The 13,975-nt window shown below is 34.0% G+C and overlaps 1 protein-coding gene across 2 annotated transcripts; it reads right to left on the bottom strand.

The window, feature by feature from the left end:
• Positions 1–780: 780 nt before the first annotated feature.
• On the bottom strand, positions 781–9,020 carry LOC148610789 (heavy metal-binding protein HIP-like). 2 transcript variants are annotated; one of them, XM_088596149.1, is made up of 3 exons: positions 8,831–9,019; positions 3,963–4,050; positions 781–2,298 (listed from the first exon to the last, which is right to left on the bottom strand). In XM_088596149.1, the coding sequence occupies exons 1-3, from the start codon at positions 8,940–8,942 to the stop codon at positions 2,280–2,282; spliced, it is 219 nt and encodes a 72-aa protein (XP_088452275.1). In that variant the 5' UTR covers positions 8,943–9,019; the 3' UTR covers positions 781–2,279. The 2 variants fall into 2 exon arrangements, with proteins under 2 accessions (XP_088452275.1, XP_088452274.1); XM_088596148.1 differs by having other exon boundaries at positions 781–4,050; positions 8,831–9,020.
• Positions 9,021–13,975: the final 4,955 nt, after the last annotated feature.

Genomic DNA, 13,975 nt, shown 5'->3' with positions numbered 1-13,975 from the left:
TTGTTTTTGGTGCCAATTGATTTTCGGACATGAGTTTTTTAGGGTCTTTTTTGTGCTTTTTGTTTTGTTTTTTTTTTTGCGTTTTTTGTTTGTATGTATGTTTTTTTTTATTTGTTAAAGCTGTTGTTGTTTTGTTTGGTTGCTTAAGCTTAATTTAAGTGACAAATCATGACCAAAGGGAAATAACTCTAAACTTCAAAATGCATTGAATTGGTTTTCATGAAACCAGAAATACCATATAATTACCATAACAGTGAACAAAGAATTATGTTGGATTCAATCAAACAACCACTACTTCAGGTAATACATGTACAGCAGTAAATTGTAAGGATGCTGAACAAACATCAACGAAATTACCTTGGAGCAGATGCAGAATTCAAGGTTATAAGTTATTCGTGACGCCGAGCAGAGCGATGCCCCCGAGCGATGCAAACCATAACTTAGTGCTGTATTTGATTATTGTCCCACTGAATGGAAAACAGGATGATTAATCGTGCTTTCCTAACTTCATTTGCTACTAAAACCAATTTTGCATTGCTTTCTTCTGCTTTTCTACAGTTGAAAATCCATATTTGTCAATTGAAAGGAGGGTACATTCCCGTCACGCAAGCTCGCCAACCCCCCCTCCCCCCAAAAAAAATCTGTACATACAACCAACAAACTTACAAGGGATACTAAAAAAGCGAAAAAAAAATCAGAAAGAGTTCACCTATAATGTTTTCTGATCAAACGCTAATATTGAGGCATTTTTCGAAAAATCATTACATATCAAAGACAAAGTCTATTGAGAATTTTATTTATACATATTATAATACTAACATGTATAAAATAATTGAGAATATATTCAAAAGTATACTTTCTTCATAATAATTTATCGGTTCGTCCGTCTGTATACGTATCCGTCCGACATGCATGCTTGTCTGTTTAAGTACCAGTCAATATAAAATTCAGACATTATTCATAATAAAGTGATTCATGGTGAAGAAAAACCTACCGGACAAGCAATGCTTTTTCATTCTACATATGCTAAATTTTTACTTAACAGTTGTCCTTTTCATGTTCAAATCTGTATTTTTGAAAAAAAATCTTACTTCCACTAAAATCAACCAAATCGAACAAAATCAAGAACGATAACTCTTGCAAAGAGCTAATTTTATGTACAATCAATATAAATTTTATCTCAAAAGCGCAACAGCCAAATGAAAAAAAACTATGACTGGTTCTATGGTCTGTAACCTATTCTGAGTAAGAAATAAAAGTGACTTGGGTGGGGTTTTGACATGCATGAATCACCTTCTGGCTAGCTGAATCTTATAAAGACTTCTATTTAATACAATGTACATGTGTACATGTAACTGTGTAACAAAGCATGAAATAGAGGACATGACTAAAAATGATACGTATGGCAAGCCAAAGTGGACAAAAATCAATATTTTGTAATATTAGAAAATGAATTTTTAATATTACAAAATCATTTTTTAATATTAGAAAAGATTTTTTTATATTAGAAAGATTTTTTAATATTAGAAAAGATTTTTTAATATTAGAAATTCATTTTGTAATATTAGAAATTCATTTTGTAATATTAAAAATTCATTTTCTAATATTACAAAGTCCTGATTTAGTAATATGATAAAATATCACACATTTTGTAATATTATAAATTGAATTTGTAATATTCGAAAATGAATTTGTAATTAAGCCCCCGGTCAGGGTTCCGAGCACTATTTAGTCGCCTTTTACGACCAGGTTAGTGCTGCTGTGGACCTCTTTTTTTACACCTGGACCCGCACGGGGCAAGGCGGTTTGTCAGAGTTTTTTTTTCCATTGTAATAAAGGTCTTACGCAAGGTGAATTTTTATCAGCTTTTTTGTATGCTTAATTATATGTTCACAATATTGAAATAGAACCGATAATACAAGGGTGCATCTCTCATGCATAACGGCTTATCAATCTTTTTTTTTTGCTGATATACGATGATAAAACAGTGATTCTTCGCGAAAGTATAAAATGAGTGATGCTATAAACAATGGGAGGCAGACAGGGCAAAAAAAGACATCAAAACGAAACAAACAAATTAATTTAGAAAAAAAGATATTAAAAGGCCAATCAAAAATCAATCACTTTAAATACAAACAACACTGAATTAAAAATTAACAGTCAAAAATAAACAAACAGACGTCAATGCAAAATTATTGGACACAATTTATATTTAACGCCAGGTGGCGCAGGAAACCGAAAATAAACAATAGTTGACACTGGTTCACTTTCCTGCTACGTCACACCTTTGTGAGCACCAACAAAAATGAGTGGCCGTTCATATCATAATTGCGTTATTTCGAACACGCTACTTTCTTCCAGGCTTACATCGACCGATATTTTTGATATGTAACGCGCTACTTAGGGACATAATTTTTACTGGAAAAGGTGATGGTGGGGGGGGGGGGGTCTTCATTGCTGACCAATGAAAATACAAAAAAATATGTATCCCTCTAAAGTTGATTAAGAAAAATGATCCCCCAACCTCTGGTCTTCCTGAAAAAAAAATACATCCCTCATTTTGTTGTAGATATTCTTTCCATGAAATACATTCTTTACTTGTTTAAATAACATTTATTGCATATTTAAATAAAAACTGAAACGTTTCCACTCATCTAAAATATCAATAGCACGATGTTGGATTTAATGCAAATTTGATTTCAAATGTAATCGTTTCATGAAAATTTACTTTGGCTGAGGACTATGTCCACCGGTCGACACTGACTGCCCCTACCACTAAAATTGAATGTCGTCGAAACGTTCAATGAGTTTGAACTGTTATGACAATTTTTTTTTTATGTTCTGCTAGGATTTCTCTTTTTTGAACCACTCTTTCGATTTTGCACAGGGGTATCTGACACGCAAGATACAGATTATATCGCTATGAAAAGGATTTACATCTCTTCCTCCTCATAACTTCTTTTAAAGAAATTCGAAGCCACACACATACATTTCCTCTACTGTACATGTACAAAGAATGCCCCTTTCAATTTTCCATTTGGAGGGCTCTACAAAAATTGCCCCTTTTTATATTTTGTATATTATCTACAAAAATGACCCCCCTTGATGACTACATGAAAAAAATGCCCCTTTACTTGTTAGTAGTACAAGTTACATATCAAAAGTATCGCGCTACTTTGCCGAAGTAATACTTAGAAAATGTAGCGCGTTAGAAATAATGCAGTTATGAGACGACTGTTTTAATACAGAAACCTTATTGTCATTATTTGATACATATGTTTTGTCTATTTTGAGCTATGATTGTGAGATTTGAGGATATCATCATAGTGCAATATATAGTCATTTAAACGTTAACTCTTTATTTTTTTTTTTTAAGTTCTTATAATGTGAAAAGAGCTGCAACTAAATACATGATGCATTTTGAATTGCATGATGCATGTAAAATGTCGGAATATTGGATCAAATTACTGAATATTAATAACTGCATATTGAAATGTTATCTTGATATGCTAGAATATGTTCAGCTACCAGTATTTTTGTATGTCTACCGCGTAAAGGTATAAAAAGTAATCTGGCATAAATAAAGTAAATAACGTAAAGTTTTATCTTCCTGCAGTAAATAAGCACTATGTGTGAAAAGCTTAACAAACATAGTTTATTCATGCAAAAAGAAACCGGAAAACGATGAGTGATTTAATCCAAAAACTTGTTCCGCAGCTGAATGTCGATGTTTGATATATACTCTGTCGCCTTTCACAAGCTGAACAATAACACTAACAGTACTCGAATCTGCGGAGGGGGGATGACTAAAACCCAGAACATACGGATTGTCGTTTTTATTTAACTGGTAATGGTGATCATGAACACTGAGAATCATGGCTGAAAAGTGATAAACTCCAGACTTAGGGCAGACAAAATGTCCTGAGTGTAGGTCATACCCTGACCCGATATTTACCATTACCTTGTCAAATTTTAATACGTCATCTATTCCGGTGAGGGTATATGGGTGCTTCTCCAACGTGACAAAAAATGATGGATGATTTTGCAAGTCTGAAAAATATATACATATATATGTGGTTGTGTTCAAATATTTTAAAGACTTTCTTATTAATAAAAAAAAATGTTTTTGGTTGAAGGGAAATTAATCATTCTGGGTCATAATCACGAACTTATTAAACTTCGTTTTGGACATATTTACGTTGATTCTTCAGGTTTGTAAAGTACATACATGTATGTGTGATTGCCTTCAAATATTTTAAAGATTTTCTTATTAATAAAAAAAAAACGTTATTTCGTTAAAGGGAAAATAATCATTCCGGATCATGATCGCGAACTTCAAGATTAAACATGAAAATTGCTGATTTTTAATTGTAACTCGAAACCAACATGAGTCTATAAAGTCAATCTTCTAGCCTGTTTTCTTGAAGAGATTCTCAAGAATTTCGACTGTTTTCGACATCTTTAAGTTGATTTTTCAAGGCTGAAAATAAATGCATGTATGAGTGATTGCCTTCAAATATTTTAAAGACTTGCTTATTAAAAAAGTGTTATTTCGTTAACGGAAAAATAATCATTCCGGATCATGATCACGATCGAACTTCATGATTAAGCATGAAAATTGCTGACTTTTGATTGTAACTCGAAATAAACCTGATTGCTCGAAGACAATCTTCTGCTCAGGGTTGTTTTCGACTTCGTGTTGGACATATTTCTTTTAATTACTTCTAATTACTTGTATCTGGTTATCAACTTTGTGTCTTCCATCGTTTTCATGGGCGGATCCAGGATTTGAGTTTAGGGGGCGTAAACTTGAATTAAATGCCGTGCAAAGCAAGGCAAAAAATATTATGGCTGAAACTTGTGGTGAATATTTTTTTTTACCGATTAAGGGAGGAAGGCGTACGCCCGGTACGCCAGTCCTTGGATCCGCGCCTGGTTTTTAACGACCAAAATATTACTCAAGAAAATTAGGAAAATTAAAATAACGTCGTGTAAGGGGTGGCTATGGCATTAAACTTAAATACCCACACCTTTTCCTTCGAATAGACGTGCGACACGCGTATTCATAAACAGCTTTTTTCCGGTTTTAAAAAGATCAGCTACAATGTACGTCTATGATAGTGTTTGTCGAAATTCATGAATTTAATTTAAGGCATATTTTCATAAAAATGAAAACAAGTTCGGTTGAAGATGAAAACAACAAACACAACTACATGTGCAAATTATGTATAATCGCTTTCCACCTCTTTTTCAGACTTATAAACAGTTCCTGGTTTATTTCATATTCCAGATTTAAGATTTCGGGCAAAGGGGAGTAACCTTCCAACCAGACAGACTGTTTTACTGTCCGAGCAATGGGCAGCAGTGGACTTCGAAGTCAAATATTCCACTTATTGTACCTGCGATAAGTACTTGGTTACTTTAGAATGATTAATTTCAAACCATTTCGCTACTTACCAAAGTGCAAAAAGTTCAAGTTTCAAGGACAAATAGTTACTATTCTTCCTTTCCAAAATGAGACCGCCAACCAGGATGTCGGGTGTTGTTGGGTTACGTCTCTTTGAAAAAAAAACTTGCTAAAATGGATTGCATTCAGTAAATATTTGATATGCAATTAGCACTTTCTATTACGAATCCACGAAGCTGTTCACTCAGTACTACATATAATTACATTGAAAGTTGTTTTTTTCGTACTGAATGCGGCGTGGCATGTGTCTATATAGCGAATACATTCCTCGTCGTTGGAAATTGAAACACACACTTACAAAACAAATGAAAAACAACACAAAGTAAACTGTAAGTAAATTTATCGAGGAACAAGGACCTTTCCAATATTCCGAAAGCATGAACCAGATACACCGGTATGATAGACGATTTCTGTCTTGTCAAATTTTGAACTGCTGAATACTAAATATTGTAAGATGGTAAATGTTTAATAGAAATCAACAACTTTTTGGGGCATTATAGCAACATTTTACACTTTACTATCATTTCATAATTGATCTGCCAAAGTTTTAAGCTGAATCGGGGACCTTATTTCAAAGACACATTCCCTGGCTGAATAAAATATTGTGGTGATATCTTCTTTTTCTACACCAATAGATCACACATGCCTGTCCTAGGTTTCATAAAAATGTATATATCAAGTTGAGGATCTCTCCTGAAGTCCTGTATTTTTTCTCAAATATTCAATTTCAAGTGATCTGACTGGTTGAAATTTGAGTTGAGGAAGGATTTGAGAAAAATCCCAATTTGAGATGTTATATGAAACCGGACTCTGATGATCGTAACATTTCAGGTGAAATTATTGATATTTTACAACGGGAAGGGTAATAACGAAATTAACGAACTGATAAAATCTAAGCAGTAGATAGTCTACTATAGGGTCTGTAAGTCTCGTTCTAGTTTCATTTTTCTTACCGGAATTGATGTAGAACGTACTGAAATCCGAAGACCCGTCTGCATTTTATTGTTTACTTCCGGGATATCGAAACGCTATTATATTACAATGCAAAATCTTCTATTTTACGCTTTTATCATGTGGAAATAGATAATTTTTATCGGTATTTTTACACAAATACATGTATGTACTTTACAAACAAAATAATTATGTTTTTCTTTTATATACTAAATCAAACGCTCTCTATGCATTTAAATGGTAGATTAGGACCAATTCTCGTAAAACCACAGAGTCACATGACGAGACTTACAAACGATATAGCAAGGTAAAAACGTTTGAAACAACAGCAACGGTCCTGACTTGGTACTTGACAGTATTAGTTTGGGAATATTTATGTATTGACCATTGAATAACTATAATAAAGTGCGGAACAAGTCTGCACACTCGTTAAATCTATGAGTTCTTCGGCACTCGTGATCATATTTTGGTTATTCACTCCTTCCAATTAATAATCCTATTATAATTGATTAGTTATCGTAAATAAACTAAATATAATCAATCGCGCGAAGAATACCAAGAATGCATTAAAATTTTTGATCACATTTTGGTTATTCATGATAATGTTCATAAAGTTTTAATTTCTGAAACTCAGTTTCACCTTTTACTAGAATTATAGTTTTCTTTTGATAAGGTCTACTAATAGTTTTCTTTTGATAAAGACTACCATAAACCTGTAACTGTGCTCCTCTACTTGTTGACTTATTCCTTTACTCTTATGACTTTATAGCTGATTTGATCCGAAAGAAAGAACATCGTTTAGCTAAATCCTTTAATCTCAGTTTCCTCCATATAGATGACGTATTATCATTAAACAATCCTAGATTCGGGGATTTGGTACATCACATCTACCCCAAAGAACTAGAGATAAAGGATACTACTGACATTGTGAAGTCAGCCTCATATCTTGACCTACACTTAGAGATTGATGGTAATGGAAAACTATTAACCAAACTTTATGACAAAGATGATAACTTTTCATTCAGAATTGGCAACTTTCCTTTCATCTGTGGCAACATCCCTTCAGCACATGCGTATGGAGTTTTCATATCACAACTCGTACGTTATGCAAGAGCTTGCCGTAACTACGCAGAATTTTTGTATCGTGTTAGACGTCTTCAAATTAGGCTTCTGGAACAGGGGTATGTTGCTGTAAGATTGAAGTCATCACTACAGAAGCTTTATGGTCGTCACCAAGAACTCGTGAATCGTTACGGTGTATCCATCTGTACCATGAAAACTGATTTGTTCAACGTGTCATAATTTTCCTTTCCTCTTTCTACTACCCCGGACTTGACATTTTATGAGCAACTCGGCGGGTGTTTCTAGAAAAGCAGAGGACGCTTACCCTAACAGTGCACCTGGTCCATGCTCCCAGTTTTTAGTGGAGTCCGAGTTGCTCATTTACTTTTGTTACTTTGTATGAATTGTTTCAGTTACTTGATGTTCTTTGTTGTGTATGTCTGTTTTCCATGTCTGGTCTTTGTCCCTGGATTACATTCTTTTGATTACCACTATAACTTTGCTTCCCTTGATTATTCTTTCAAATAATTTGTTGTGTTTGTCTGTTTTCCATGGCTGGTCTTTGGTCGTTAGAATCTTGGTTCCCTTGATTACTCTTTGTCTCCAGAGACATGCAATACAGTCAGGTGAGTAAAAACGTCTAACAGTCGCAATATGTGCATGGCAAATCACTTGAAAAAAAAACGTGTGATTTGTCCGCCTGTATTTTTACACACGGACTTTCCAATTTGTTTTCTAGAATTTTTAATTTTCCCTTTTTTGTGTTGGTTAAAAATGAAGGATTTAAAAGTGATTTGTTTCTTGTTCTAATCATTGTCGCCTTGTTTTACTGAGAAAGAAAGAAACAAACAAACAACAAAATCAATGCCGGATGTGGTCTTACACCTCCTAGACCTAACATACTTGTAATTTTGATATAAAAGTTATATAATTCTTGCTGTACTGCTAGCAAAATATGATCAGCTTCTGTGGGTGGGGATGATGGGTTGTCACTACCCCCAGATACCTAGCTACGCCAATGCGAAATGTGTATTTCTCTCACAAATTTATATAAGGTCATCGTCCCCTTTTTGGACTTTGGTCATTTTAAGAGTGTACTTTAGACTTAGGCACACAAGTCCATGGACTTAACATTTCAAAACAGCCGTACTTTGTACTTCAAATTTCATGGAGTTTGCACTTTACCAAAAAGTAAAATTGTACCTTGGACTTCACCCAAAAGATGGAGTGTACTGTTGACTTGAAAGAGGGGGGGGGGGTGATACCCCTATACAATATATAAAGCAGTAAAATGACATAACCCGATTCTACAAACTCGAACGATGTTATTATACCTTTCATTTCACATACCTACTTCTTCCAATAGTTTATTAATCCTCTTTTCCATTTCCTTTAGTTTGTGATACTGATAAGATAATCCAGCAATAATGAGTATAAAAAGAACAGCGACTTCTTTTTCCATTATAATGTTTATATATCGTGTTTGAATCACGTGCTTTTCAATCAAATATTTGAATTGTAATAAACTTCCCTGTTGCTACGTTTGTGTATTTCAAATTGAGTTGTCGTTCTTCTACCGATTGTCAGTTTGGTATTGATCACGAAAGCTTAAAAAATTCGAATGAAACTTGTAATCCAGTGGACGGCTAAAATTTTTAGAACTTTAATGGGCCTGGAGGGTATACGGCTATATTATATATTCATGGAAAGATAAATCAATGTAGTTTTTGAATGTCCCTCTTTTCTGACTGAAAAGCGGTAAAAGTTTTCTGCTATTATAATTTTGAATTAATTAGATGAGGGGTCAAAGATCAATCGACCCCAATACGCTTTGATAAGTAAATTAAGTCATATTGTTCATTGTAGGTATCGGAAAACAGGTAACATGTAAAGATCAAGTGTACAGAATTTCAAAAATGTCCAAAAAAAGAACTTTTTCCGACAGAAGTTGACTATTTAATCACTGAACAAAATGCCCCTAAATTTGGTTGCATTTTAGTGCATATTCAGTGAAAAAGAGATAATAAGACACCGTAGATTATTACAATGTACACATCCGTAGCCAGGGGGGGTTCTAGGGTTTCTAAAGAACTCCCCTTAAAACGAATATGCATTATTATAGTCGAAATTTTGTTTGATTTGTGACTAATAAAGTCGATAGCACCTCGAGTCTAAAGAACCCTCCTCTAAAAATTCCTTCCTGCCTACGGGCTTGATGTTTATCTTAATTCTGTACGGAATATCATATAAAATAAACACAACATTCTCGATTCAATCTGCAGCACGGGTTTTGCCAAATGAGTTGGAAGTTGCAAATTTTCTTACATTGAAACAACTCGAATAATATCAGTCGTGTAATTCCGCCGATCTACGATTCGGGTGGAGAGAATCGGAGACAGGAAAGGCCTGAATTATTCGCGTTAACATTAAAACTTTTATTGTACTAAAATTGTATAATGCGGAATCGTTTCCGGACAATTTTTCAAATTTCCAGGCTGTTTTATGAACAAAGACACATGTAAAGCATCGAGTAACTGTGTACAGGGGCGGATCCAGGATTTTTAGATTAGGGAGAAGGCGCACATTAAAATTTCACCGAGCGGAAGGAGGCGAAAAATTTTTTGGGGTTAATTTTATGAAATATTCTTCTAGAGTGGGTGCAATGTAGATATCTTTTATCGTTAAATTAGAGAGAAATTAAAGTTCCAAACTATCTCTGACAACCCATGCTTTCCAATATTTTTTTTTTTTGGGGGGGGGAGGTGGAGAGCGCACGCCCGCCACGCCCCTGCCTGAATCCGCCCCAGGTGTACCTTACATTTTGGCGAATAGACTTAAGGACTTAAGGTTTTGATATTTATTTTTGTAAATAAAAAGGCATACATAGTTTTTTTTTTTGCATTTGTTTTTATATGCTTGGACTTCGAATAAAACATTAAAGATTCAACCATCAATCAATGATTTGAAAAGAAAAAAATGCGGCTCAGGGTTCGTGACAAGTTTGGATTTTGTTACATTACATGTAACTGTGAACTTTGAACTTCGGAGCTTTTGCACGTACATACATGTTGTCACAATATTTATGTCTAATAGTGTTGTTCGGTATTATTTTGTCTGTGCGCCAGTCTAATTGTTATTAATAATGTAATATCCTCTGAACGGTTTATACTAAACGTGTTGATATAAACCGCATAAAACCAATCAGCTTCCTTGTAAAAAATCCAATGTACATGTACATACATGTAACTGTCGTTAAGATTTTTTTCCTCTCGATAAGACTCCGTCTTTATTAGCCGTATGAATAGGGAACAATGGTAACGTAGTTTTTATTTATGGCAAATAATATCCCAGCACCCCCTTTTTCTGAGGAACCTCGGCTAGCACCCCTCCTTTTAAAACTTATTGGATCCGGCCCTGGAATATTAGAAAAAGGGAGGGGTCTGATAAAGACGTTTATAAACAAAAGGTGAGACACTTTTAACTCTGATTGGTTATAATCTAAAATCCAAAAAATTACACTGAATCATACTGTTAAAGCATCTTCGCTAGTCAAAGGTTGGTTATGATCCCGCCCCTCCCTTCACGCAAAAGGCGGCACCGTACATGTAACTCTTTCCTAACGAAGATGATGTAAAAGCTAAGAATCGGAAATAAGCCACTCATAACTCAGTCTATATGATAGGAAAGGGCGATTTTATTTGAAATAATTCATTTACAAAAAAAATCGTTGTAACGTTCTTTTTCACCTTCACATACCAGATGACTTTTAAGCAATGCCGGAGTTTCCCTCCTTCGTTTAAATCTGGAATAACATCATTTATATACGAACAGATCGATAGGCGCTTAAGGGAAAAACAGACAAAACGGCATTAGAATTAATATCCTACCAATGAACCCCAATTTGTTTTTCTTTATTAAGACTAGGTTGCTAATTAATTCTTTAAATTTATATATATATATTATTCTCATGATTATTTTTTGTATTTATGGTGACGTTTTTTGCCAACTTGGAATTTTCAACTTGGGAGAACGGTACATATACAGTACACCCTGGAAATTTGGTGGTGAAATAGCCGTTATGGTGACTTACTAACCCTGAATAGCCTATAAAGCTTTCCCAAAGGACATTTTTTATGACACCTAGAAGAGGGATCCGACCACATAACGTTTTTTGCCAACTTTGAATTTTCAGTTTTGGAGAACGGTTCATATGCACACACTGGAAATTCGGTGGCGATCTTCTATGCCATTATGAGTGAGGTTATCACCCTACCAGTTAGTTCACCAGAAACTAGAATCCATATATAACCTGTCCTTGCGGTGTCAGGTTTCAAGTTTTGCAGTTAATGTCATTCGGGACACCATTTTATGTAGTTACATGTATAAAATATTCCGTAACCTTAAACTTTTACGGACAATTAAGGGCTGATTTTTCTGTATATTGGTTAGTTAACCATCACATTTCTAGGATGTGCATATACATGTAGATCGTTCCCCCAAAATCAGGATTCCCCCAACTCATATTTTGTTTCTCATTCTAGTTACAAATTTACTTTTTATAGAAATGCTTTTTCGAGGAGGAGTGAAATTTAACAGTGGTGGGTCATAATTTTTTTTGTATGTATTTGTTTGTGTGGTTTTATAAAAAAAGGATATAATTTATTTTTGTATCTGTCTAAAAGGGGAATTGTTTATTTTTAACATTATTCTGCCTTCATGTGACTGAATTGAGTTGAATAGTTAATTAATTACTTGACAGATTTATCAACGTCAGATCCAGAGATTTACAAATTGGGACCTGAACCAGGGTCTAAAAGTAATTAATTAATTACATGTATACAATGTATCAGTGTGCAAACTACTGTCTTACGTCTGAAGGCATTCAAAATCTGATTTTAAAAGTTTTTAATCTCAGTTTCTGTAAAGCAATTTGAAATGCATTAGAAGTACGTGCATACACATAATTCAATAGTGTCAAAAATGTTATCACGAAAGTAACCAATGATACATAAATAATATGAAATAAAATGGCATGATAGCTCATTGTGGGTTTTTATATTGTATAGCTTTTAGATATTGGAGTTTTCCCGCACTTTCTTATTGATCGCTGTCTTGTTGTTCACTAGCTTGATCGGGCTTACTGTTCGCTAGCTTGATCGGGCTTACTGTTCGCTAGCTTGATCGGGCTTACTGTTCGCTAGCTTGAGCTTGGTACTGAGATTAGTATGAAGGGGGTTTGAATGACAGTTAATATCCCGCAAATCTAATATTTGTTTAATTATTAATGGTGTTAACCAATATCATTATCACTTGCATTATCGAATTTAATATTTTTTACAATTAGGCTGAAAAACCGAGAAAATGAGTCGGCTATATTTTTTTAAAGATAGTTCTAAGGACTTGTTTTCCGATCAGCTTCATTTTAGTTAAATACCTTATATGAATATTGTGATGTTTGGAAACTTAAGGTTAACACAGACAACAATAAAATTGTTATTTTTTCTCGAGGTAGATTATCAAATAATTTGTTATTTAAATATGGTGAATTAGAATTAGAAATTGTAAACGAATTTAATTATCTAGGAGTTACTTTTGGAAGAACAGGTAGCTTCAAACGGGCCAAACAGGTTAATGTAAGAAAGGCGACCAGTGCCATGTATGACATTTTGAAAAAGGGCAAATTGCCTAATCTATCACTTGAAACCCAATTGCAATTATTTGACAAGGTAGTTCAGCCTAGACTTTTGTATGGTTCTGAAGTTTGGGGAGCAGGAAATGTTCGTATTATTGAATGAGTTCACTTAAAATTTTGCAAAATGCTTTTACATTTAAAAACCTCAACTCCAGATTATATGATCTATGGTGAACTCGGCAGATACCCACTCGAAATTAGTATTAAATTGAGAATGATCAATTACTGGTCAAAACTAATATCAGGAAAACCAGAGAAACTGCCTGTTATACTATACAATTTATGTTTAAGAAAAATCTTAGAGGGTAAAACCATAACTTGGATACATTATGTAAAATCTATTTTAGACAATTGTGGAATGTCATATGTATGGGATACACAAAATTTTATTAGTAATATTTGGCTCTATAAGATAGTAAAACAGAAATTGGTAGATCAATTTACCCAGTCTTGGGTCTCTCTAGTGCAAAATTCACTGAAAGCTCTCAACTACAGAATTTTTAAAGAAAATCTTGAATTCGAAAAATATTGGACACCAAACAAGCTATTAGTGTTTGTAGATTTAGGACTACCAATCATAATCTACCTATTGAATCTGGTAGATTTAGGACTACCAGTCATAATCTACCTATTGAATCTGGTAGATTTAGGACTACCAATCATAATCTACCTATTGAATCTGGTAGATGGAGAAACAGTGAGAGAAATGAGCGAAATTGCAATTTGTGTAACTCTCACAAAATTGGTGACGAGTTTCATTATTTATTTGTTTGCCCCGGCATTCCAGAACGACAGGACAAATT

This window comes from Perna viridis, chromosome 8, assembly GCF_037379345.1.
Source record: "Perna viridis isolate PV_CMFRI_1.1 ecotype Kerala chromosome 8, ASM3737934v1, whole genome shotgun sequence".
NCBI classification, from domain to species: domain Eukaryota; kingdom Metazoa; phylum Mollusca; class Bivalvia; order Mytilida; family Mytilidae; genus Perna; species Perna viridis.
The sequence above is the reverse complement of the archived record's forward strand: the minus strand, read 5'-3'. Positions and strand labels throughout refer to the sequence as shown.

Excerpts from the sequence above, each read along its gene's own strand:
- LOC148610789 (XM_088596148.1), bottom strand. The coding sequence starts at position 8,942 with ATGGAAAAAGAAGTCGCTGTTCTTTTTATACTCATTATTGCTGGATTA. Across the intron at positions 4,051-8,830 it reads TAAACTATTGGAAGAAGTAG|ACTTGCAAAATCATCCATCA; the intron begins GTATGTGAAATG and ends TATATTTTTCAG.